The sequence below is a fragment of the Phyllostomus hastatus genome, unplaced genomic scaffold, assembly GCF_019186645.2.
Source record: "Phyllostomus hastatus isolate PE091 unplaced genomic scaffold, TTU_PhHast_1.1 phas_contig_495, whole genome shotgun sequence".
Taxonomy (NCBI): domain Eukaryota; kingdom Metazoa; phylum Chordata; class Mammalia; order Chiroptera; family Phyllostomidae; genus Phyllostomus; species Phyllostomus hastatus.
In genome coordinates, this window is record NW_025333895.1 from 7,024,262 (window position 1) to 7,050,917 (window position 26,656).

At 55.1% G+C, this 26,656-nt stretch overlaps 1 protein-coding gene across 3 annotated transcripts in view; it reads right to left on the reverse strand.

The window, feature by feature from the left end:
* The window catches only part of MED27 (mediator complex subunit 27), a 152,208-nt gene extending 138,206 nt beyond the window's left edge, over window positions 1-14,002 (reverse strand). For all 3 annotated transcript variants that reach the window (XM_045846496.1, XM_045846495.1, XM_045846494.1), the window contains exons 1-2: window positions 13,774-14,002; window positions 11,662-11,806 (exon numbers count right to left, since the gene is read on the reverse strand). In XM_045846496.1, coding sequence (XP_045702452.1) covers window positions 11,662-11,806; window positions 13,774-13,976 — 348 coding nt within the window. In that variant the 5' untranslated portion in view covers window positions 13,977-14,002. The remainder of the gene's footprint in view (window positions 1-11,661; window positions 11,807-13,773) is intronic.
* Window positions 14,003-26,656: the final 12,654 nt, after the last annotated feature.

A 26,656-nucleotide genomic window follows, 5' to 3' on the forward strand; every position in this document is an offset into this window, starting at 1 on the left:
TCCTGCACCCACGAGCATTTCCGCGGCATCAAGGACAGTTCAGGAAGGAAAACAAAAGGTGGGGACACAGGGGCGGCGGGAGGAAGAGACGACAGGGAGCGCATGAAGCCTCGAGGGACGGAGGCTGAACCTCGACTTCGAAAGTAAGTTAACTTTCTGCTCAAGTCAGAAAGGTCGGCCAGGGCTACAGGGGCCGAGGGCGCCTGGTGGGCTGCGCTCTCCCTTGGGCCCAGCCCGAGGGAGCCCATTACCAGCCTCGTTCACAGGTCGGGAAGCAGGAGAAAACCGCCCCGGGGCCCAAGGAGTGACGGGAAGAAGCAGGACTTGAACCCAGGCCGCCTGGCCAGAGCTCCTGCTGTCAGCAGCCCGTGCACACCCCCCCCCGCCCCGACCCCCCCAGCCCCACTCCAGGTCTGCAGGGGGCCCCTTCCAGCCCCTTCCATGTGGGTCAGAAACTGGAAAGTGCTACAGTAAATGAAAGGCATTCGGGAACTTCCGCTGTATCTTTGCTTTGCCCTTTTCAGAGCTGCCTCAAAATAATCAACATAATTTGCCTTCTGTTTGTCTCCCCAAACTAGTGTAAAAAAAAAAAACTTAATACGCATTGCCCTTCAGCAAGGAAGCCGTGAGTGGAGCACACGAGCCAAATGAAGACAGCTGGGCGGCTGCGCGCTCAGGGAGCGGGGCGGTGGGTGAGCCCACCGCCTCCCGAACCTGGAGGAAGCGGCTCGGAGCCCCTCCTGGCCTCCCCGCCCCGTCCCCCTCAGAAGCACTGTCCATTAGCCCCCGGGTGCTGACTTCAAAGACGAGTAAGCTCCTCATTTAACGGAAGTGTTTTCTTTTATAGATTTCACTTATTTTTAGAGAGAAGGGAAGGGGGGGAGAAAGACAGGGAGGGAAACACCAGTGTGAGAGAGAAACATCAACTGGTTGCCTTTGTACACACCCCATCTGGGACTGCACCTGCAACCCAGGCACGTGCCCTGACTGGGAATCGAACCCGCGACCTTTCGCTTTGCAGGACAATGCCCAACCAACTGAGCCACGCCAGTCAAGCCTTAATGGACACGTTTCTGTCGGTCTATTTTCTTCCGCCAGGCCCTGCTGGGCACTGGAACCACGATGGTGAACAGGCAGACAGGGCCCTGTCCCCACCCGAACAGCAGGTGCCCCCACAGCCAATCTCCGCCCACAGCGAATCGCGCCGTGATGTGGGAGACCGGTGTGGGGAGGGGGAGAGACCCTCCCGAGCGTGGGAGCACAAGCCAAAGCAGAGAAACAGCACGAGAAGGTGTGAGCCTCAGAAGACGAGGGGCGGGGGGCACTGACACCGCTTCGGGGCAGGGGGTGGGGCTGGGGGCGGGCCCCTCGGGGTCAGGTGCAGACCAGCACACGCCACCTGAGGGGCTTCGCCTGAATCCTGGGCACAAAGAGGGAGGCATCGGCGTCTTTTAAGCAGGAGGCCTCTGTGATTAAACTTGCGTGTTTACGTATTTATTTTGGTTTTTTTTGGAGAGAGAGAGAAGCACAGACTCGCTGCTCCACTCGTTTGCGCACCACTAGGTTGACTCTCACACGTGCCCGGACCAGGGATCAAACCTGCAACCCTGGCATATGGGGACGGCGCTCTAACCACTGAGCAACCCAGCCAGAGCCTTCAAACCTGCCTTTTTAAAGGGCACTCTGCAGCGGCGTGGGGAAAGACGGGAGGTGGTGAGATGGGGAGCCCAGGGAGGAGACGGCTGCAAGTGCCCTGGCGGAGACAGAGGCTGGCCTGCGAGGGAGTCCCTGCTCCCCCATTTAGCGACAGGCACTAAGCACAGAAGTGGCAGGCTCCCTGCGAAGCACCAGGAACCACACGTGCGACCACAGGGCGGGACACGCTCCGGCTCAGGCAGCCGAGGTGCGGAGCGAGTGAACTCCAGGAGGCAGGGCGCCGCCCGGTGTGCTGCTGCCGATTTGCTGGCACCGCCCAGAGCACGCCGTTTCCAGCTCCGTCACCGGCGGGGGGGGGGGTGGAGGGAGCACGGTCTGAGAGGTGGGAGTGAGCCATGGGGACTGCCCCCAGACCGCGGGGCCAGAGGCTGCCCATGTTCCTTCGGGACCAAAAGCAAAGTGCAGGCTCACGAGAGGCCCTTCCCGTTTTGTGACTCATCAGCACAAAGCTACCTCCTCGGAGGCACCCTCTGCTCACGAAAGCTCAGAAAGCCTTCCTCGAAAGCACGGCGTGCCCATCACTATGGGACTTCGAAGGCCACGCTTCACGACTCAGAGGAAGTCTCCGGAAAAGCAGCACTCCCCACAAGACATCTTGCGAGGAACCTGCCTTGTTCCGGCTTCGGAAGCCACGGTCCCCAGCCCAGCGTGCTGGCCGAGGATGCCCATGAGCTGCCAGCAGGCTGCTGCGGCGGCCCTGTCTGAGCCACTGGGAAAACGCATCAGAATCGCAGTGTGGGAGCTCACCCCAGCAGTTACAGTGAGCACGGCTGCAGACGGCTCTGTCTCCGGTGGGGGCGAGGCCGGGGCAGGAGGGTGCCGGCCCCGCAGTCCTCTGACAGTTACCTCCTCTAACAGGGTGAAGGCACACAGAGGAGCAACTAGCTCCCCGAACCAACCCGCTCGCCAGGACGGTCTCCACGGGCTGGAGCTAAGTGCTTGGGGGAGGGGGATGGGGCGGCACAGCAGACAGGAACCTGCTGGGACGGAAGGAGGACCGACACCCAGCGGCACCGGCCTACTGGGTGCAGGCGCCCCCCGCCCCCCGTGCTCAGTGCACCCACCACCTGGAAAGCACGTCTCCAGACTCGCAGGCGGGCGAGGCGGGCGCGGCCCGGCAAGGAACTGCGGCATGCAGAGACCACCGCAGCGGGTTTCACAAGGAGAACGTGCCGCCACCCACCCCCCACCCAGAGCTCGTCCATAAGCGCTGAATCATGCTCCACTCCTTAAGACGCAGAGGTCGAGAATCCATTCCAGCTGGAAGCGCAGAGGGACAGGGCGATTCAGATTCTCAGCACAAACCCCGCGGACGACGCAGGGCTGTGAATCAGTGCAGGCACCTCTGGGAGGCACTCGGATTACCAAGCGGGATTTCACATGGAGAGAGGGAGACAGGACAGGGTGGGCGGCCGGCAGGCGCGGAGGGAGCACGGTGCACCCGGCGGGGTGCGCCCCCGCAGGGCCCTGCGCCTCGGCGAGCTCCTGGGGGTCGGTGCCCAGGGCCTGCCCCCCCACGGGCTCCAGGCATCTCAGTGAGACCCAAACAGGCCCAGTCGTAACTACGGGAAACAGCACACACGCAGCACCCTCTGCCGCACGGCCACTAACCCCGTCTCCACGGACACGCAGAGAGCTCTCCAACGGTGGAAAGAGACCACCGGTCTGTTTGAAGTCGGAGGCGTCGGAGGCGTCAGGGCGGCAGCGCCCTGCGAGGGGCGAACGACGCTTCCCTCTGGACACACGTTGGGGGTGCATCACCATTCTCGTGGAAGCAGGGAGAGCCCCCCCAGAACAACCTCAGACTTAGGCTCAGGACAGGGGACGACTGCGGACACGCCACGGGCAAATGACCCAGAAACATGTTCGCTACCGGCAATGAACTTGCACTGCATTAAGCATATGACAGGAGCGAAATGCACCACACCATAAAAACAGGCTGATACATAAGATGTCATGGCGACCAGCCAAAGTTTCCTTTACATTCAGACACTGTTCTAGATTAAGTTCGATCCGCCAGTGGCTTCACCCCGCACTCCCGGAGTTATGCTGCTTTCTGACAGCAAAGGCTGGTCAACGGAGGCAGATAAAGGTCACTGAGTGAGGAGGGAAAGAGACCAGCGACAGAGCCGGGATGATCATTAAACCCAGGGGACTGGGCACTTAACTTCTCTGATCAAACCAGAGAACTGGATGTAACCTCAGTCCCAAGGTGATGGGAGTTTACCAGTTGCATTCGCTGTGCCTGAAACATAGTAGGTGCTCAATAAACACACACTGACTGGGTGGATCAGATCACTTCCCAGCCAAAATTGCACACTGCTCTAAAGCAGGGTTTGCAGATGACTAAGACCGGGCACTTTATAACCAGTGTGACCACTCCTCGCACGTGCACACACACACACATTGCAGATGTGCCCTCTCCCCGCACAAGCTACCAGGTTCAGAGCCATCGGGAGACAGCAGAGCCAGAATGCTCAGTGGCGGCAACTGCTGACAAGTCATCAATGGTGCAATGTAACTCTTCCGCCCCAAAACACACAGACACACTCCAGCGGGGAAGAGGAACAGGAATGCGAACCCAGTGGAGGACTCAGCACCATTCCCGTTAAAAAGGACAACAAAGTGGGGAGCGGCCTTATCTTGTCACAGCCGTCCTTGGCGTCCCCACCCATGGCCATGAGGGCTGCAGGAATGCCCAGCAAAGATGCCGGTCGGTTGCTGCGACCCAACCTACTGTCTCCAGAGCCTGAACAGATGAGGGCACGCCCGCCTCTAGAAACTGGGGGCTGGGCCACTCTGCTCAGGAGGTTGCGGTAACGAACGCCCTGACCCGTGCCCCCCCACATCCCTGCTCCGTGCACAGACTGCAGTGGTCACGGATCGCAGGGATCCCCGATGGTCCCCTCCGATGTGTCATGTGGACTCCCGCTGCTCCTGCTGCACTGGTGGGACCGGCGCCTGCAACGCCACGGGGGGACGGCAGTACGTTAACAGGCCTCAGCAGCAGAAGAAACCTCTCTGCTCTTCCGCACACCCGGCGAGTCCGAGCCACCAAACGCTGCAGGTCTGGGTCGGACAGGACGCAGGGCGGCCTCGGACAGGCCACTCTCTCCACAAAACAAGGGGTGACGACCGACCTGATCGCCGAGGTCCCCAAGAGGTCTAACACCTCGTTACGGGAGGCACAGCTCCTAGAGTCTGGAAATGAGATGGGGGACCTCACTAAGTGGCTTCGGTGAACTAGGTCTGAGGTGTCTGACGACCATGCCCCAGCCCCAGCCCCAGCCCCAGAGAAAATGGGACAGAGCTGGAGAGCAAGCCGCATGGCACAGTGTGACCAGCGCGACCTCTTCAAGAGGCTGTGGGCAGGCCCCGAGGGGAGGGGCCCTGCCTGGCCCTGCTGGAGGCTGCTCTGAAGCGGCACTCCAACGGGGCTGGAGGGGGCGGGAGGACGCACACAGAAAGGCAAAGGCACGGCGTGCCGCTCCTGGCAGCGGGGACGGCGCGGGGTACGTGCAGCAGAGCAGCCGCAGACACAGCTGGAGATTTCAGAAAGCGCCTCCCAGTCGAGGGCGGAGGGGAAGCTGACAGTGCACCAGAGCGGGAGGGCAAGAGTTGCTGCCTTGCCAGGCCTGCAGGGCGAGCCAGCTGTCCCGGGGAAGGGCAGGTCCTGGGGAGTTCCATTCCCCAAGACCTTGCTCCGTCAGGTCGGCAAGGAAAGGCAGAGGGCCGAGCCAAAGCCCTGGCCCCGGGACCCGAGAGGCCGCAGCTCACTGCAGCTCACTGCAGCCTCCCCGAAACAAGTGATGCAGCAGAAGAGCGCCTGCACGGGGTGGGGCATGCAGACGCGCAGCAAGTCCCAGGAGCCCGTAACGGGCAGCGTGGCGAGCTAGGGCCAGACAGACACACAGCTGCCCCTCCTTCACACAGGACGCAACCCTGACCTGGCCCAGAGGGCCCCCAGACATTAGGGGGCAGCGGTTGGAGAACATGGGATGCAGCCTCTCGGCCCTCGCTCCCCTCCCGCAGCTGTCCTGTGCCTAACTACAACACCGACAATACCACCAACAACGCTGGGACCCCCAGATTCACCCACAGTATTTCCCCACAGGCCAGCGGGCGGCTGACCACCCTGGGTCCCGAGCTCCAGGAGGAAGGCCGTGGCGAGTGCCACCAAGACACGGCTCCTCCTCTCTATGGACAAGCGGACAGCAGGCGGCCGTGCTCCGCTCCCCCGCTGTAGCCCCCACTCCTCCCGTGTTCTCCCCCCAGGTCTCGGGCCCTGCCTGGACAGCCCCACGACGCCCACGGGCAGCCAGGCCCGGCCAAGCCCTCCCTGTCACCCCCAGGTTTTATGAGGGGAGGCCCCCCGTGCACTCACGCACACTAATGTGTAAACGCTTGGTGTCTGTGCTCAGGCTTCCCCGGGGAAAGAGGAGCCGACGCTCTCAAGGAATTTCCAGTCTGCGGAGTCTAGTCCAGGAGACCACACTCAAGTCACGTGGGGGAGGCCCCGTGACGGCGCCGAACCCCCAGGAGGACGGGACCGTGCTACCCGTTCTGCCCTCGCTGTCCGCTGAGACAACAGGCCAGCCCCGAGAGTGCTGGCTCTGCGCAGGGGAGTGCTCTGCCTCCACCACCTCACCTGGTCCCACAGCACCTTCCCGAGGCGGGCCCTGCCCTGCCCTCGTTTCGGAGGACGGAGCCCTGGGGCAGAGCGGTCGGCCCACAGCTGTCAGGCAGCGGGGCCGGGGTGGAAACCAAAGCTGTCTAGCTCTGGAGCCGGGGTCTTAACCACTGAGCGATCCTGCCCCTCCATCGATAAGCACAAACTCGCTCTGTGACTGTGCCCGGTGACTACCACACCATTTACGTTAACGCTTACTATGCGTGAGTCACCCTGAGGCATTTTACGTGCATTTTTCACTTAGTCCTCACCATAACGCTGTGATACAAACACCTACATTATCCCCACTCTGCAGATGAGGACGCTGATGCTCTTCAAACTCGTCCAAGGCTTGGAGTGAGTGCAGAGCCGGATCAGAGCTCAAGCAGCCGAGCTCGAAAACGTACCTGTAGCCTGGACACGTCTGGCCACACCTTCCTTCATTCCCAAATCCAAGAGCATCCAGACTTCCTTTTGTTTCTTTTTGTTTGTTTGTTTGGCCACCGTTGCCCTTTGTTCTTTCCATAATGGCCCCCGTGGTGCAGAGTCGAGACCCAGGCTGGCCAGGGCAGTCTCCCGACAGGCAGGCCGGCGACGCCCGCGGTTCCAGCGACAGGGGCTCCGGGGGCTGGAGTCAGGGGAAGGGACGCGTCGGAGAGCAGCCCCGGCCCCTCTGCTAACGACGACGGGACGGTCGAGAGCAGTGCCCGTCCCCAAGTCGGGACGTTTGCGCTGTGAAGGGGCATCGGAGTGACCCTCCGGCCCTCACTGTGCTTGGAATGAGCTGGTGCCCCCTGAGCACGCACCAGAGAGAAGGGCGCGCCAGAGCCGGGCCTGGTGGGGAAAACAGGGGAACAGAACTGGTTATGACCCCTGACGGGGCGGGAAAGCCCCTCCGAGGCTGAGGGAGCCCACGCCCCTCTCCCCAGACAGGTTCCGCAGTCCTGCCAAAGCGACAGCTGCCACGGGACGCCCGCCACCGGGCGCATCCGTCCAGATCAGCCTGACTCAGTCCACTCAGACCCCCGCCGAGTCCCGCCCCTCCTGAGTGCTGGCTGTCGGCCCGCTCTCCCAGAAGGGGCACGCCAGGTGACAGAGGACGTGGGCAAAACTGCTGACTGCAGCCCTCGGAGACGGACCGTCAGCCAGTTCACCGGCGGCCCTCACGCCACCCCTCCGAACCCCGCTGGAGCCCAGCCAGGGCCCGTGTTGCGGGTCGCAGCAGACTTTTCTCCACAAGCGACACAACCGGACTCTCGGTAACGGCCCAAAATGGGAATGCCTTCCTTGCACTTGACCAAAACTACAAGCCAGCGGACCACAGAAGGGGCTGTGGGGTAAAGACTCAGCAGCGGAAGCTTTCGGCTGTCCTTGCGTTCATTCGAGGCGTTGCAGCCCAATGCTGCTGTACACCAGGCGCTGCGCTAGGCGCTGGGACTCCCCGCAGGGGGCAAGACGGACACGGCGTCTCTCCCTGGGGACTTAAAGGAAGACAGGGTCCCTCGAGGAGAAGGCCCGGTGCCGCGATTTAAACAATCCCACCCCTGCTAGCTCCACAATGCGAAAACATGACGCATCTGAGAGGTGCAGGTGACGGCCACGTGGACCGAGAAGGAACGAGGCTCTGATGAGAGCGGTTCAGGACGGCGCGGGGAGGACAGGTCCTCAGACTTCCCAGACGAGCCATCTCGGAACAGGGGGACGCGCCTTCTCTATGAAAATGTAAAACCGGGCGCCCGGCAACAGGACAGGCAGCAGCAGCCGCCGCCACCTCCAGGCCGCTTCCCGCCCCTCGGAGCCAGGGGCTGCCGGGGTCTTCGCGGCGTCAGAGACAGGCTGCTGTCTCAGTCTGCTTTCCAGGCAGGTGAACGAGGAGCCCCCTGCCACGAACAAAGAAGAAAGTCCGAGCCGAAAATGAAGGTCTGGTCACAGGACGCTGGAAGCCCGAGAAAGGGACCGACAGGGCACGCGCCGCCGGACTCTCGCGCATCTGCACGTAAGGAGCGGGAGAGCCCGCACGCGGCCGCTGCGCGGCGAGAGCGGCGCCGCTGAGGCCAGTGCCCCCTGCCCCCGTCAGGGCCGCCCGCCACCCCTGCGCGGAACCGTCGCATCATTTCACTGCATCCGATTAATTTTTAAATGTGTTACCCTAACAATTACGCCAACGACCACGGAATTAATATTCCAACTGACTCTACAAAAGTCACAGAATCCCCTCCAGAAAGTGATTAGCGTTAGGCACGAATGAGACTCTTCCACGGCCCACGGCCCACAAACCCGGAGGCCCATCAGTGACGGGCCAGCAGGGCCTGTGCCGCGCCCCTCCGGCCCCCGGCCAGCCGGGCGGAACGCCGGCACTGGCGAGCTACCCTAGCTGCACTTAACGCGGTCAATGCGCGTGGTTTAAACTCTTTGAGTGTGAAATGATGAACAGTGCAGGTCTCAGCAATTAAAGAACTCTTTCCACTCGTACGAGAGGCGAGACACACACATATAGTCGTTTGCTTCCGTATCCCCGGCTGAATATTAGAATGCTGGCTTATTTCTTGGGGTTATTTCTTCAGTCTTTAAAGATGTATCCATAAGACATCCTTGCTCTTACTTCCCTCATTTCTTTCAGGGTTGTATTTATTCCTATAATCTACCTAACACCCTTCCCGGAGTCAGGTAAGTCACGGTCAGAGAGGACGTGACCTACTGGAGCAGAGATAAAAGCACGTCCCCCCTGCGGCCCACCTGTGAGTGACTGGCAGGGCTGCCCAGCCCGGGACAGAGCCGAGAGCCGCGTGCGGCCTCGGCGGGAAAGGGCGCCACGGCTGACGAGAGGCGTCTGCCCTGGACGAGGGCAGCAGTCTGAGGACACACACACCACGCATCTACCATCTCCATCCTTCGACAGACCAAGAAAAATCAGCAACACGCATGCAGATTCGTGAATAACATACGTGAATTGTTTCCAGGATACAGGTTAACGAGGGGGGGAGAATGTTTCCTGTCGTCCAAAGCCTTAAGCCAAACTGGACGACGGAACCATCCGGGTCCAGAGGAGAGACCCCTGGCCTCCGTCAGGAAACGCAGACGCTCCTGTAGCTGCAGAGCCGCGCGTCAGCCACGGGTCTGCTCTGCCGTGAGGTCGGGGGCTGCACAGAAGACCCCCAGTCACTCTCCCCATTCCTCCCGGCTCCCCCGATTGGGACTACATGGAGCCCCACACCCCCTCCCTCCACTGGGGCAGCGGGCAGCCGGCCGGGGAGCACCTCCTCTGCAGATGTGACTGAGACCCCCCCCGCCCCCCGCCGCCCACGTGGGATTCACTGTCTCACGCACGCCTGCACCCACCCTCTCCCTGCAGCATCGCCGGAACACGAAGCTCCACACAGGCGACATTTCTCTCCCTTAACGCAACCTCTTTTCCTTCCTGGGGCCACGGTGGGGGCAGGGGCAGGCGCTTCTACTTTAATACTCGAACCATTAATTCGGCGAACAAGGAAGTCACTTTCATTCAAAAGTTAAGTGCCGTCATTTCAATTTAAAGCCGGTCACTTCCCCTGGAATCCCAGTCACTGGTGGTTTCCCCACGGGGAAATCTCCAACCCTCTGGCATGTTCCAAGAACACCCGTGCCCACACGATCCATCCACACGGCTTCCACGTCCAATCGCCAAACAGCAAGGCCAGGAGGCCAGCCATGCTCCCACTGACCACATCCCCCCACCCGTCAGGTAAACTCCCGTTAAGATGACCGAGCGTCCCCGTGGGAAAACAAGGAGGCGCACACAGGACGGCCTCAGAGGGCAGGGCTGACCGTGACGGGCTGGGACGGTCTCACGTCTGGCCCTAGCAGCTGCGGTCCCCTCCGTTGGGAGCTGCCCGCCTCCAGCTGCAAGGGGCCCCCGCTTCCTGTGCTGGCGGTGCTCCACGCTGGCCAAGCAGAGAATCCCACCCCCTGGACTTAGTGAGCTGTCTCGGGGGCCGCCCACCAAGCAGGGCCAGAACTCTCCTCCAGGGTCTGATGCGGACACCGAGAGACCAGCTGGCGTAAGGACCACGCAAACCCGCAGTCGCCGGGCCACCTCTCCTTCCACACGGACAGCACCAGGCCAACCCCGCAGAGGCCTAGAGGGGACAAGCGAGTGACAGACCCCCACGGCGCCTAGGCACCCTGATCCCCAGGACCAGACGGAGCTCCTGTCACTGGCGGCCTACCCGAGCCTCAAGCTCTTTCTCCAGCACGGCACGATCAACCCCTCCTCCCCGAGTCTCAGACTCAGCTCCCAAGTTTCCACCTAAAACCAAAGAACATAAATGCCCCCGCAGAGCCATTTCTGCACGCCGCAAACACTGTCAAGGCCGGCCTGTCATCCAGCACCTGAGGGGGACACAGCCCACAGGGAAGAGGAACACTACAACAGACGGCTGCGGCGGCAGAGCGGGGCACAGCCAGCAACCACGAGACCCAAGGAGCTGGCAGAGGCTAACGAGAAACGCTACCAAAATCGTTCCAAACACAGAGTCTCATCCTCTACCAGCAGGACAGAAGTTAAAGAACACAGCCACCCACGGCACCCGAACGGAAGGAACTTGTCGGCAAACGTCTCCCGGCCCTGACCCCAACCGCGCCTGGGATTTTCAGACCACGGCCTCGGGTTCCCTTTACAGCCGTCCTCGCGGTCTCCACCCCTGCCCGCCCGCCTGCCAGAGGAAACCACAAACGGCAAATTCTGTGGCGTGTGCACGGAACAGTCCTCCTCGGGAGCGGCCCGGAGTAATTAGAGAGCAATTAGAGCGCAATCTAATGGCACTCCAGTGACGCCCTTCCACCCGCGACGCGAGAGGACGGTGCACACAGCACAGGCGACAGTGAGTGGCGGACCATCCAGACCCCAGTCCCCACCTTCAGGGGGTGAGGACTCCTCTGAGACTCTGATGGAAGCTAGGTAGGCTTCCCCAGGGGAAAAAAAATGCACACACCGCATTCTGTATATAAGTTTAAGGGGTTTATAAAAGCTGCTTCCTACAACTGGCCTCCAGGTTACACACGCCTGACTTTGACAGTTTACCTTGATTATCTGAGCACTGTGAAGAAGCAAGCCTCAAAGCCCTCCAAGGACTGCACCACAGCTCACAGGGAAATTCTGAAGCGTCCAGCTCTGTCAACCCCGTGCAGAACCAAGACCAAAAAAAGAAACGGAAACCCGCCCTCGCCTTCTGCACTTAGGACATGTGAGAGCATTTGGCTGTTCCTGCATCGCTCCCTCGCTGGCGTGGCGCCCTTACCTTGTTCGACCACTTGTACGCCTGCAGGAGCTGGCTGTAGAGGGGCGTCTTGTCCTGCACGGGGTCCAGGCTCAGCAGCCCGCTGTTGTGCAGCGGGTGGTTCTCGGACGGCTTGCCCACCAAGTTGCTCAGGCGCTCCAGCTCGCTGAAGGGGAAACAGAAAAAGCGAACCTGAGCCCACCAAAGTGCCAGGACTCGGCCCACCACGTGGGTCAGGGGCTGCTTGTCACACTGTCCGTCAGCGGTCCCGCAAAGAGAAGTCCTTTTGGAAAGATGAAGAAGATTAGGGACAATCAGAACACCCCTAACTGGGCGCCAATCCTAGTGTAACACCAAGCTCTCTGGTGCCATTCCAAAGGAAGGGGGGAAGCTAAGAGCCCTGGCAACAGTAAGACTCCAAAAAGTGGGACGTAGCAACTCGTGTTATTCTCCTCGAGAGGGAGGGAACCTTCTGGAATTTTGAAGTGTGGTGCAACACTGCTCGCCACCGAGTTTTCAGACCCGCACGCAGACCACCACATTTGGCAGAGCGGCAAGTACCCGAATAAATGACGATCATTTGTCATTCACATAGGGGCAGATTTGTACGTGACGCTTCACGGACGGTAACGCTTAAAACAGAGAAGAGATAAAATAAACAAATGGAATGGGAAGACAGTGAGAAGGGGCTGTGTCCAATCAGCACGCCCGGTCTGGCAGGGAAACGCTAGAGAAACCGGAGAGGGGGCCAAGCGCAAGCGCACCCCAGGGGCACGCTCCGCGGGGCGGGCCCACACGGTCGGCCAGAGGTGCTGTGGGCACGGCTTCTCATGCCACACTCACTTCGGAATCTCCAGGCACCTTCTCCTTGGCACGACTGCAGAAAGACTGAAGAAGGCAAAGGGGTCACGTAAACACTCCCAGACTTTCTCCAAGGGTGAAGGGCTACGACATCCTGAACGCGAGGAAGGGAAGCAAATTGGAGAGGAAGTGGGAGAGAAGAAAGAAGGGCCAGCACGTCCCCTCCAGCCGGGAGAGCACCGAGGGGCGCTGTGCCAGAGAGCAGCAAGGGATGTGGGAGTTGAGGAGGGGGTGCAGTTTCCTGGCCTTCCCCCAAAGAATGGCAACTGCTTGGCAGAGCGGGGAGAGGGGACAGAGGCACCCTCCATTTGGTCACCACCTCCTCCTCCTCCCTTCTACCTCCCTCTTCCATCTGGTTACTAAGGAGACAAGTTGAGGGGAAAAACAAATCCATCCACTCCAGCACTCCAAGGAGGACTAGCTCCCCCATCGCCCTTCCTGGCTCAGGTCAGTCTGCGAAACAAAACGCAAACCCCTGTCTGGGCAGGACGGCCTCTCGGAAGCAAGGGAAGACAACCTGAGGCCCTAACCGGTTAACAAGCGCCTACTATGTGCGCTTTACAAACACCCTCCCACCTAACTCCGACAACACCACTTATGAAACAGAAGTAAAGAAGGTGGCCTGTGAGAAAGAGATATAGTGCGATCCTTACCCTTAAAGGGTCCGCAAATGAATAAATGGGGAGGGGAGGGGTGTGAAGCCTGAGCTTCGTTCTCTCTGGAGGAAGGACCTGAACAGAGCCGTGGGGGGTGCGGAGGAGGCAGGGAAAGGCGGATCAAGGGCTGTTTGGTCGTGTCCGGCGGCGGGACAGCGGGCACCGACCAATGGCAGGTCGCGGGGAGGAACCAGAGCTCATCAGCTCGGGGGGCACTCGGGTTTGGGGCGGGGCTGCGCCGGTCCCGCTGGGTGCTGCGCGTCCAGTGTGATGAGACGCGGCGGGGCACAGAGGGCCTGCCTACAGGTGAGAAACCTGTCGAGCCGAAGCGAAAAGTTCGCTGAAGGAGGTGTCTCCACGGGAGCAATGGAACGACCACGGAAGGGGGCCCGGGCGGCGGGGGGCAGCCGGAACAGGAGGCCAAGGGAAGGGAGACGAGAACGCAGAGGTGAGGGGCCAGGTGTCCCCGAGGGCAGGCAGAGGCTGCGAGGAGGGGGAGACAGCGAGGGAGCAAGGGGAAGAGAGCAAGGTCCCTGCACAGGGAGACTCGCGCGGGGTCGGGGCAGGGTGGCAGCCGGGGCAGCCCCGGACCCCGGCCCCTTCAGCCGGTACCTACTTGAGGTCCCGGTTGACTGAATGCAAGTTGTCCTGGAACTGCGCGATGAAGGCCTTCTCCCGGCCCTCCAGCGTCTCCTTGTTCCGCATGCCATCTTTCAGGCAGTCGAACACCCTGCTTACGCTGGAGCGCAGCGCCTGGATGGCATTAATGGCCTGGGAAAATGCCTCCAGGTTCACGCCGACACTTAGCACGTCAGCCATGTTGCCGCCGCCGCCACAGCGGGCTCTCCCAAGCCGGCTTCGCGAGCGAAGCGCCGCGCGCGCTGATGACGCGGCCTCGAAGGCTTCTGGGAAATGTAGTTTCCGCGGGCTGGAGCTGCCCAGGTGGGTGGTGCGGGAACTATCCAAAAGAGGATTTCCACTTTAACTACAGGAACGCAAGGATAGAAAGTGATCTCGACTTAGAGAAGTCGGGCCACCCGCCTGGACTTCTTGATGGTGACAAGGAAATACAAAAGGTTCCCAGATTTCCCCAAACTTGCCCTCTTGAGAGTTATAGGGAAAAGAATTTCTCAGAGCAATAGTGTCCATGGAGTAAAAAATGATAGCCCATTGAATAAAGTTAGTCCATATTTATAAATAAATGGGAGAGAAGGGAAATTTCTTCCCTACAGTAAGGCGCCAACTTATAAATGTAGAAGGAATGATGGAAAGAAAATTGCCGTTTGGCAGCATTGGAATAGTCATTGATTCAAGTAGGATCAAGGGGTGCTAAAACCAGTGAGTCAAAGTGTCAAGGGTAGAGGGCTATTTGTATAGTCTCGGACTGTCATCCCACAAGGAACTTACACACTAAGAAGGGAAACATGGTGATCCAGCGATTTCACTTCTGGGTACAGATCCCAAAGAAGGGAAAATGGGGGAAGCAGGTATTTGCGCATGAGTGCTCCTAGCAGCTTTATTCACAGTAAATGAAAGGCAGGGTGACCCAGCGTCCATCCTGGGATGAATGCATAAGCCACATGTGGTGTATATATATAAAGGGCTATTTCTTTCAGCCTCAGAAAGGAAGGAATTTCTGACACATGCTGCCATATGGTTGAGCCTCGAAAACACGTTGAATAAAATAAGCCTGTCACAGAAGGACTGTTGCTGTATGATTTCACTTACATGAGGTCCCTAGCATGGGCACATTCACAGAAACAAACGTAGAATGCTGGTTGTGGGAGAGATGGGGAGTTAGTGATTAACCGCCTTCAGTTGGAGAAGATGAAAAATTTCTGCAGGTGGGGGTGATGGTTGCCTAACAACGTGAATGCACTTGATGCTACGGAACTAGACACTTAAAACTGGTGCAAATAGTAACTTTTATGTTATAAATATTTTCCCATATATTACTAAATGCAGTAATGTAAAAGAGAAAGGAGGTACTAGTCACTGCACAGTGGGGAAGTCTGGCAGACATCCGCCTAACCAAGAGGTCAAGGTCAACATCACCAGTGTAGGGCAAAGCTGCCTCCTGAAAGGATGCCCTGAAAAGAGGGTGGCATGACTTCTCTGATAGTCCTGCGCAAAATGCAAAACCTGAGTCTGATCAGGACGTCAGGCAAACTCAAATGGAAGGACAGGTCATTCAACGAAGTAGCAGACCTGTGCTTTCCCACAAGACAGGTGCCATGAAAGACCCAAAAGGACCGAGGAACGGTTCCGAGTAAAAGCGACCGAAGAGACAGGATGGCTGAATGCAGCCCAGGAGCTGGGATTTTCTTTTGCTGACATGACCAAGACAATGGGTGAAATCTGAATGAGGCTGTCGATTCTTAGTGGTGTTTTATCAGTGATGGTTCCATGACTTGGATAACTATAGCCTCACTTAGGAGAGATGTACCCTGAAGAGATAAAAGAGCATCGTCATATCTGCATGCTAAAGAAAACAGTATGGATAAGTTTATTTAGAGGACAACAAGGCAAATGCAGTAAGATACGAGCAATTGTAGAATCTGGATGAAAGATATACAGAAATTATCTGTACTGTTCTTGCAAGTGTAAGTCTGAAGGTGTGTCAAAATAAATTGTTTTCAATGGCCATCAATAAGGAGCCTGGAAAGTTCAAGCACAGTCTAGGTGCTAAGAAAAATCTTCCATTTGCCAGGCCACATGGGCCAGGATTTTTGAAGTTGTGTAGCTTACCTTAAACGCCCTTCCTGAATAACCTCATTTCTTCTGCAACCTCAGCCCTCTGCCCCCGACCCCAGACCACCTCAACTCAGACCCTATGGTTCTGGAACAACACAGCTGACTTCTGCCCAGAAACCGGGCCCTGGGTTTCCTCCTCATGAGACAGCCAGCCAGCCCATAAACATTATTCAAATAGGTTAATAATACCATGAGAACAAAAGGTGTCTTGTTGTCTTGGGTTTATAAAGTTACTTTCATTTCCTGACATCCACCTCACTTTTTTTTTAAGTATTGGCATTTATAGGTTTTTTTTTAAGGGAGTGGGGTAACATTAGGAAACTTCTAGCTGTGAACCTCAGACAAGTTATGGAACCTTCATGAGCCTCAATTTCCTCGTCTGTCATAAGACCGATAATAGCATCTATCTTTGTAAAATAAGTGTGTGATAATACCTTGCAGGCACAGCTCTTAAAATAATGGCTGGTGAACAATAATCACTCAGAAGGTCGTAGGTGGTAGGAGAATGTGCTGAGACAGTCCCCCACAGGCCTGTGGGCCATGCCTCTGTCGGCACGTGAGGACACTGAGCAGCGTCAAACAAGGCTTAGCAGCAGGTCGATTACTTCCAGTTCTCTGTCGTGACACAGCCCTGGACGGGGTGACTTGGATGTACAAGAGTTTGGCAAGCCTGGGTCCTGTCATCCACGCTTTCGTGGTGACCTCTTAGCCCCTTTACAGTGCAGGGTTTTTCTCTTTTGAAGGTTTTATTTTCAAGTTGGATTTTTACAATTATTTTTGTTGCGGTATAATTGACGCAAAACCACTTATTGGTTCCGGGGGTACAACATAATGACCTGATAGTTGTGTGTATTGGGAAATGGTCACCCCAATGTCTACTTAACATATGCGGCCAGAGTTACTCTCTTAGCAACTTCCAAACATGAGATACAGTAGTATTGAGTTGCCATGCTGGCTTGTTTTTTTTTTTAATCCTCACCCAAAGATATTTTCTCATTTTAGACATTTTAAAGAGAGAGGAAGGGCAAAAGAGAAACATTGATGTGAGACAGAAGCCCAGATTGGTTTTCTCCCAGCCTGGGGATCACATGTGCCTAGACCTGGGACCGAACCCACAGTGTAGGCATGTACCCTGACCGGGAATTGAACTGCAACCTTTTGGTTATGGGACAACGCTCCAACCAACTGAGCCACACCAGCCAGGGAGTTCCCATGCTGTGTTGAAGGCTTTCATAGACAACACCTTTTTACCTTCGCAAAAGTAAAATATCGGTGCTCATTGGCTTGAGTGGGTTTTGGCTTCAGTTGGTTCATCCTTTCCAGGGGAAGATTAGAGAAGGCAGACTCTACTTACTGTGACCCCCCCTGTCTACTGTATCCTCAGGAAAGAAGTACCACTCTTATTTCCGCCCACACCACTATCTACCCACAAACATGAGTTGTGCATACAATTTTGGGAGTTCACAGTCCCCTTAAAGTGCAAACACGGACCTCTGGTTAAGACCCTGCTCCAGGCAAGCGCCGTGGGGGTGTGGCCCGCAGCCTCGCCTGGGGCGCGATGGATGCTGGTGTAAGCCAAAACAATGGGGAAACACAGTGTATTATATATTTGCCTTCTGGACTCCCTCTCCGAATTATTTCTTCTCTTTGTCTCCTCAGATACCATCTCTCTTCCCTCCTGCTCAGCCCTCCTCCCACCCACTCCCACCCTCCCCCTCCCCCCCCCACACACATGCATGCGCACAATGAGGTTTCCCTTCGTCTCGGTCTCTGACCCGGTGGTTTAGACTCTGACTGGTGCAGTAAGGTACAAACACACTCTGCTCCCACAGTCATTGGTTTTCAGGATTTCTCCGAGGCTCCCTCTCCCAGGAAACTCAGAAAGTGATCCATGGAAATACCCATTTCCCCCGCACCTAGTAAGGAGCCTTTCCCTATGTCCACAGAAAACTTTTCATTCTGGAAGGAATGGACAGAGTTTCTCCAAAGTGTCATAGATCCTTGAGGATGTCAGCCCACGGATGCTTGCCCCCGCGTGTGTCTGTAGGATATCAATCACTGTAGAGGAGTTCATTTAGAGCAATATCAGATTTTAATTACTATGATCTTACGTTCGGGTGAAAGGCAGCACCCTGCGGCTAATATCTTCTGAGATGAACAAGCCATTAGCTTGCTACTATCAGCTCAAGAGTATTAGAATGAGCAATCAGAATTAAAGTTGTCAGTATTTAATTAAAATATGCTGCACATCCCATCTTATTCAGAGGGCACGTGGTTTAAGCATTCAGGCCGTGAAAGCAGTTTCATCAATTAATAATTATTAAGGATTCGCTGGATGCAGAGCGCTGCACTGGGCGGCTGGGAAGAATGTGACCAGGAGGATTTAAATCCAATCTGCCTTGGATAAGCCACCGTGTACCTAAGGCCCCTGCCGCCAGTGGCGTGGCATAATGCCTAAGACCCTGGGTCACTCTGAGGATTACATGGAGGCAGCGTACAGTCCTGCGGACGTGGAAGCATTCGAGTCAGTCATTCAGTACATGTAGATGTTTCATGTGCTCGACGGTTTGCAGAACAGCTGGGGCGCCGATGACCAAACCAGGCCCCTGTAGCCCCAGTCCTTGTCACGCAACATACCTGAGTCGGATTATGGGTTCCTCCACATTTACCTAAGACTCAGTGCGTCAGTTGCTTTTAGATTGCTTAGAATCGGCTCTGGCCAGTGTGGCTCAGTGGGTTGGGCATCGTCCCGTACACCAAAAGGTCGCAGGTTTGGTTCCCAGTCAGAGCACATGCCTCGGTCGCAGGTTCAGTCCCCAGCTGGTCGGGGGGCGGGCAAGAGGCAACCGACCAATGTTTCTCTGTCATGTCAATGTTCCTTCCTCCCTCCCTCCCTTCCACTCTGTCTGAAACCAGTGAGCATGTCCTCAGGTGAGGATTAAATAAATAAATGAATGAATGAATGAATAAATGCTTAGAATCCGATTTACTATAATTAATCCAAAACAAGAATGGTGAGAACCCCTCCTCTCCCATTCCTGTTGTCCCCTTATTTCCTGCCTATCGTGATTTCCACACGATAGTGGTGACGATGACCACAGTGACCCCAAGGACAAAGAAGATCCTGGAGATCGGGACACCAGCCTCGCCTGGGCCCACGGGCCCCAGACTCGGGTCTCTCTGGCAGACGAGTTCGTCCTTCTGGGTCTCTGGTTTAGCGTGCAGACAGTGAGGACTCAGAGTCGCTCCAGAGACAGCCCAGGAGCAGGAGGGGAAGGGGAAGCTAGCTCTCCATTGAAGAAGGAGGAACGGATCCTTCCACTCCCGTTACCGCTGATCAAAACCACCGCCCCGGGTTCCCGCCCTCCGCGTTCATGCGTTCACTCAGCGACACTCATGGATTAAAGCAGTTACACAAGGACCCACGGGGAGCGTGTTCCTGCACTCCTGGCACTCCCTCGCTCGCAGCTAGCAGGGCAGGCGGGTCACAGACGGACCACAAACTGCGGTGAGGTTCAAGTGCAGGGTAACAGACCTGCACAGAGAACCGTGGAGTCTCCAGAGAGGGCAACCACAATGTCTCGGTCAGAAGGGAGGCCTGAGTCCAGCCTGCCGAGGTGCGGTGGGGATACAGGTGAGGGAGTGCACTTAAACAGGCTGTGTAAGTGCGCCGGGGTGTGATTAGACCCGCGTTTTTGGAAGTCCACTCTCTGGCTGTGGAGAAGGTGGGCGGAAGTGTCCAAGCTGGGAGGCAGAGACCAGAAAGGCAGGGAGAGCTACACCTTCAGAGCAGCCGACAAAGGACCACACTGGAGCCATATTCTTCCCACCCCAGGAAGCCAGAAGGTATTTTAAATATTTTAGTAAATGATTGATCGCCCACTTGTAGGCCCACTTAATCAACCACCAAGCGTGTTATTAGCGGCCTCCACTTACTGCCGCGTTCCTACGCAATTAAGTGGGAAACATCGCAGGACCGGACCCTTTACCGGCGCATTAGGCTGAGTCCCAGTGAAAGAAAACACAGGTTTGTTTGTGCGGTCTCGACCACAGCCCCTCCAAGGGGGGAACCACCTCCTCATTCCATTACTGTGCTATGTGGACAGTGTATTTTAACCAGGAGGGAAAAGGGACTGCCAACAGCAAGCCACCGAGCCTGGGACCGCCGTCACCCACCACACGGAAGCAGAGGGCAGGTGCCAGGCACGCAGCTCCCAGGGAAAGCCAGGGCGCGAGGGGTGGCCAAGCAGCATGGGGGGAGGGGGGTGGCTTTGCCTCAGCTGGTCTCCTTGAACAGCAGCCCCTAGTTCTGCCAACACCCCCTCCAGCTCCACGGCCCTCCCAACTCGTCAGCCCCAGGGCATCACATTCCTGATGAAGAAACCATCCACTCATCTAAGGGGGTAGGCTTTAAAAAAAGACAACTGTTGCCCTGGCTGGCATAGCTCAGTGTATTGAGCTCAGGCTGCAAACCAAAGGGTCATAGGTTCAATTCCCAGTCAGGGCACATGGCTGGGTTGCAGGCCACAGCCCCCAGCAACCGCACATTGATGTTTCTCTCTCTCTCTCTTTCTCCCTCCCTTCCATCTCTAAAAAATAAATAAATAAAATCTTTTAAAAAACCTGTTGCTTTATTTTTCCAATTACTAAATACACACTTACTTTGAAGCTTTGGAACCAATAAAAAAATCCTATGCAAGAAATTAAGTTATGCGTAATTCTGCCACTCAACATCCTAGTTATTCACATGGACACATACTTTTACAAAATTGGAATTGTGCTATTTTTATGACCTCCATTTTTCATACTATAACTTAAATACTTTTCCCTATCATAAAAGAGTCTTCCAAAACCATTTTAATGACTGCCAAAGATTCCATTTGATAGCTTTATATAGGTTCTTTTTTCTCTTTGTTTATTAAATTTATTGGAATGACATAAACTTATACAGGTTCCGGGTGCACAATTCTATGATACATCATCTGTACATTACATTGTGTGTTCACCACCCAAAGTCAAGTCTCCTTCCATCACCGTATATTTGACCTCCTTTAACCTTTACTACCGCCTGACCTCCCTTTACTCCGGTGACGGCCATACTGTTGTCTGTGTCAATAAGTTTTTGTTTGTTTTTGTGTTTGTCTTACTTGTTCATTTATTGCTTTCAGTTTTATAACCCTCTCTGACTTCAAATTATACTACAAAGCAACAATAATCAAAACAGCATGGTATTGACAGAATAACAGACACACAGAACAAATGAAATAGAATTAAGAGTCTAGAAATAAACCCACATGTATATGGGCAAATAATTTTCAGCAAAGGAACCAAAAACATACAATGGAGAAAAGAAAACCTCTTCAATAAATGGTGCAGGGAAAATTGGAACACCACATGCAAAACAATGAAACTAAACTTCCATTTGTCCCCATGTACAAAAATTAACTCAAAATGGGTCAAAGACCTAAACATAAGGCCTGAAACACTAAATTACATAGAAAAAAAACATAGATACAGAACTTATGGACTTTGGTCTTGGAGGGGATTTCGTGAATTTGACCACCAAGGCAAGGGAAGGAAGAGCAAAGATAAATGAGGGGGACGATATCAGACTGAAAGGGTACTGTTCAGCAGTCAACGAAAGAAAGCCATCAACAAAACAAAAAGGCAACCCACCCCGTGGGAGATCCTTGCAAACAACAGCTCCAATAAGAGGTTGGTATCCAAAATATGTAAAGTACTCATACAGCTCAACAACCAGAAACACAAACAACCCAGTTAAGTCCTTGAACGCCTCATGGCTGACCACCAAGGCTCTCCCGCTTTAAACTACACAGCTGCGGACACCCCGACTGCACACCCTTGTGTGGAAAGTTGAATGCACTCCCTGAAACTGAGGTCTGTTCACCGTTTGGCTGTGAATGACCATTAGGGTTACTAAGCGCAGAGAACAGACAATTAGCTGACTTTTCCTCATACTTCATTGGCTGGAACCATGACACATGGTCTACCTCTAGCTGCCGAGGAGGCTGGGAAATTGAATTTCATCTTTCTTTTCTGGTCTTTATTAGCACTGCTGTCCAAAGGAAATACAAGGTAAGCCATAAATATGAGTCACGTATTTTCTAACAATCACATTTAAAGAGGTTTCATAGCCCTGGCTGGCATAGCTCAGTGGATTGAGCGCGGGCTGCGAACCAAAGTGTCGCAGGTTCGATTCCCAGTCAGGGTACATGCTTGGGTTGTGGGCCACGACCCCCAGCAACCCCACATTGATGTTTCTCTCTCTCTCTCTCCCTTCCCTCTCTAAAAATAAATAAATAAAATCTTTTTTTTAAAAAAAAGGTAAAGAGATTCACATCTATCAGGATGTCTATCATCACAAAGGAGAGAGAAGCTTGCGGGAGGACGTGGAGAGGTCAGAACCCTATGCACTGCGGGAGGCAAGGGAAAACAGTGTAGCAACTCAAGAACTTCCATAGAGAATTGCCGAGTTGTCTGTAAATGCTGCTCTGAGCCCACACCCACAAGAATCAAAAGCAGGGGTGAGAAAAGACGTCTGTACGCCCACGCTCCTAGCGGCGCCATTCACGTTAGCCACAGTGTAGAAGCACCCCGGTGTCTGCTGAGGGATGATGGGTGGACACACCCAGTGTGGTGCAGCCACACCGCGGAATGTTAGGGTTCAGCCTGGAAGAGGAAGGAAGTTCTGACACTCACGGCAGCATGGGTGAACCTGGAGGACATCATGCTAAGTGAAGTAAGACAGTCACAGAAGGACAAATGTCGGGTGATTCTTTCTGCTCATGGGAGATGACGAGAGTGGTCAAATGCTAAACGATGGAGAGTAGATTGGTGGTTGCCAGGGGCTGGAGGGAAGGACAAAGGGGAGTAGTGTTTAATAGACAGAGTTTCCACTGGACAAGATGAAAGGGTTCCGGAGCCGGACGGGCGGTGTCGGCGGCGGCCCAGCACCGCGAGGGTGCAGAGTACCGGTGAATACACACCCAGAAATAGCCACGATGACCAAGGTTATGTTATATGTGTTTTATCACAGTTAAAAAAAAAGAGAAAGAGAAACATGTGAAATCAATGTATTTTAGTTCATCAACATATCTGAAATATGGTCATTTCAATGCAAAAATACTAAGTTTACATTTTTTTCAAATTGTGTTTTTGAACTGCTTTGTGACACTTGAGGTGACAGCACATCTCGAGTTGGACTGGGCACGTCAGGACTCTGTGGCTATGGTGCCCAGCAGCCAGCTGCTGCCAGTGGCTGTGCCATTTAGGGCTGCCCCAACACAGCCCCAAAATAAAGGCAGGCCATGGGGGACACTTGGGAAACACAGGTGGGTCCGCCAGTTCCACCTGTTTGTGACGCCAGGGTCCCCCCGTCACTGAACGCCCCTGAGCTTTCGTGACCGAAACAAAGATGATAACGGGTCATCCGTGGAAAGCCCCCAGAAAGCTGTCTGGCACGCAATAACCGCCCCTGGAAATGGTTGTGGTTGCTATTCCTGTTTCTATGCTTCCAGGGAGACAAAGGTAACAATAAAGAAGGACTTCATACACACTGCTTCTTCAAAATAAATTTAAGATAATAAGGGACATTTGAACACGTTTTGTGCTTTTTTAAAGTCACCTTTCAGAGGTCTGTGCTGGGGTATTTATGGGTGAATTAATGGGATGTATGAGCCCTGGAGAAATAACCCAGGGCCCAGAGGCAGCCAGGGAAGGGTGAAACCCCAGGCCGTCAGCTGGTGAGGGCTGACACTGGGGACGAGCCTGTGGGTGTCACTGTACTGCTTGTCACACTTTTTCATAGTTCCCAACATGAAGAGTTTGGGCTTTTTTAAAAAGGATATCATGTGAGTATTCAACATGCCTTGAGTTGTTCAGGTGCTCGGTCAGGTTTTAATTTTTGTTTTTGTTTTTGCAGAATGTCTTCCATCTGGTGACTGCCTGTTCGGAACAAAGGGGCCCCGTGGCCCCCCCGGGCAGTTACGGCTGCAAGGGACTGGGCAGCAGGGTGGGGAACTGACACACACTTCATTTCCCGTTCGGAACGTCTCCAAGGAAGAGACTTCTGCCCTGACCCAGTGGCTCAGTGGGTTGGAGCGTCGCCCAGTACACCAAAAGGTTGTGGGTTTGATTCCCAGTCAGGGCACACACCTAGGTTGCGGTTCGGTCCCCACTAGGGGCGTATGTGGGAGGCAACCGATCAATGTCTCTCACATCAAGATTTCTCTCTCTCCCCCCACCCTTCCTCTCTCTCTAAAAGCAATAAAAGCAAATCCTCAGGTGAGGCGGCGGGCGGGGGGGGGGGCGGGGGAGAAAGAAGGAGGCTTCTGGTTTATCTCCACCCAAAAGAGGGTGTCTTGTGCTGCCTGTGCTGTGAGGGGACAGTTACAGACTGTCAGAATGGTAACTGACACGGACACTTTTCAACTGCCTGGTCCGTGCGTGGGTTTCTGTTTTGTCTTGTCTCGTTTCCATAAGGCTTTTGAATACACGAGAGCCAACTGCAGTTATCGCTTTTGTTAAGTGTTTAAAAGGTGAGGACCTTTTTTAAAAAATAACAGCTTGTTTGGCGTGTAATTCACATGCCATAGTGTTTGTGAATGTTCAGTTACAGCGAATACACCGCTGTAGCACGTTTGGTTAGCGTGTATCAGCGTGTTCACACCACTCTGTAGCTACCACGCCGTCTCCTTCCAGAACACCGCCTGCTGCCCTCGGCCCCCGGAGACCGCTCTGTACTCTCTGTGTCTCTGTGGGTTTGCCTGTTCTGCAAGTTTCACATGAAGAGAATCATACGACGTGGCCTTTCGTGTCTAGCTTCCTTCTTTCACTTGTCCTAGTGCTTTTAGGGTTCATCCATGTTGTCTGGTGGACCAGTACTTCATCCCTGGTTATCGGCAAAAAGGATGGGCAGACCACATTTCGTTTGCCCTTCAACGGCTGGTGGACATTTGGGTTGTTTCCACTTTTTTGGCTATTATCACCCATGCTGCTCTGAACATATGTGTACAGGTTACTGTGTGGACTTTGGTTTTCGATTCTCTTGGATATTTATCTAGGAGGGGCTTGCTGGGTCCTATGGTGACTCTGTTTAAATTTTTGAGAAACTGTCAGTTTTCCACAGACGCCACGTCATTTTATATCCCCACCAGCAATGCGTGAGGGTTATAATTTCTTCACATCCTTGCCAACACTTACTGTTGTCTGCTTTGTGGATGTAGCCACCCTAGTGGTGCGAAGTGGAATCTCACTGTGGTTTTGATTTGCTTGTCCCGGATGACGAATGACGTGGAGCATCTTTTCTTGTGCCTGCTGGCTGTTTGCATATCTGCTTTGGAGAAATGTCTACTCAAGTCCTCTGTCCACTTTTAAGTTCGGGTTATCTTTTTGTTGTTAAGTTGTAAGGGGACTTTCGATTAATCCTAAATGATGCCTAAATTACAGTGAACATAACTGAGCAAATAGCCAAGGTCCTGTGAGACGGCACCCACATTGGTAACCAGCACCCCAGCTGTACTGGATGCGGCAGGCTTCCATCAGGAGCAGCTGCCGTAACCGGAGTATCCCCAACACCGTCACACCGAAGAGAACAACGGAGCCGCAGGAAGACGCCACTCCCTTCTGCACCTGTGCCCTCTGACCTCCTGCTGGCCAGCTTGCTCTCCAGGAGCTCCCCCCCCCCCGCCAGGACAGACATGAAGGAAAGTCAACTACAACTCGAACTGCCAGAAGGTCAAGGCCACATCCATGGGGACTAGTGAGTCTGAAGAACACTTACAGAAGGCAGAGTCCCTTTATCGGCAGTCAGAAAGCCTCAGGAAGGACGTAGCACTAAAGCCAATCCAGTCACTCTCCAGTCTGTCCGCAGGGCATTCTGAGATTGATACCCACAGATCGACCCTCACACACTCATGCAATATATATGGATTAATTGAAAACCGTACGTCCACAGCATTCAGCAGGGGACCTAGTTACAGTCCCTGCCATCCAGCGCCTACAAGCCAATGAATGGAAGCAGACGATAAAAAAGAACGGCTATATATACAATACACGGCGTAGTGACAGATGTTAGGAAGAAGATAAAGCAGGGCGGGTGGAGGGGAGGTGGCACTCTGACAGGGGGGGCCTGACAGGGAGCTCGGGGAGCGGCACCCTGCGTGAAGCCGGGACGGAGCCCCGGGGAGGACAGGGAGAGCGTCCCTGCAGAGGGAAGCGAGGGCAAGTCCGGGAGGGCAGGTCGCAGAGGCCCGTTCACGGGACACCGACTGCAGGTCCCCCGTCGCTGATGCGTGGACACGTCCCATCGAGTCCGGCCGGAGTCATTCCGCGTTAACTTGGACAAGTTTGTTGACGTGTCTTTTCCTCGTGGTTGAAGAGAGGACAGGTAGGAGCTGGTCCGAGGGGTGTCTTGACCGGCTGCTGCTGCTGCTGCGGCCTCCAGGCCTTTCTGTGGAAGAACCTGGGAACGGATCTGAATCCGTTTTCCCGAGAAGACCACACCTCCAGAGAAGCCGCGGCAGGAACAGAAGGCTGGGGGTTCTCACCCGTCCGGCTGCAGGGAGCCCCGAACATCTCCCTGGTCTCCTTGTCCTGCCCGCCATGAACAGGCCCCCAGAAGATTGTCACGTCTGGAACTGGAGGGACCTCTTCGAGCTGTCCTGTTCCGTCCCTGGGGATGCTTACCTGGGACCAGGGCCGGTGGGGGCAGAAGAAAAGTCCCA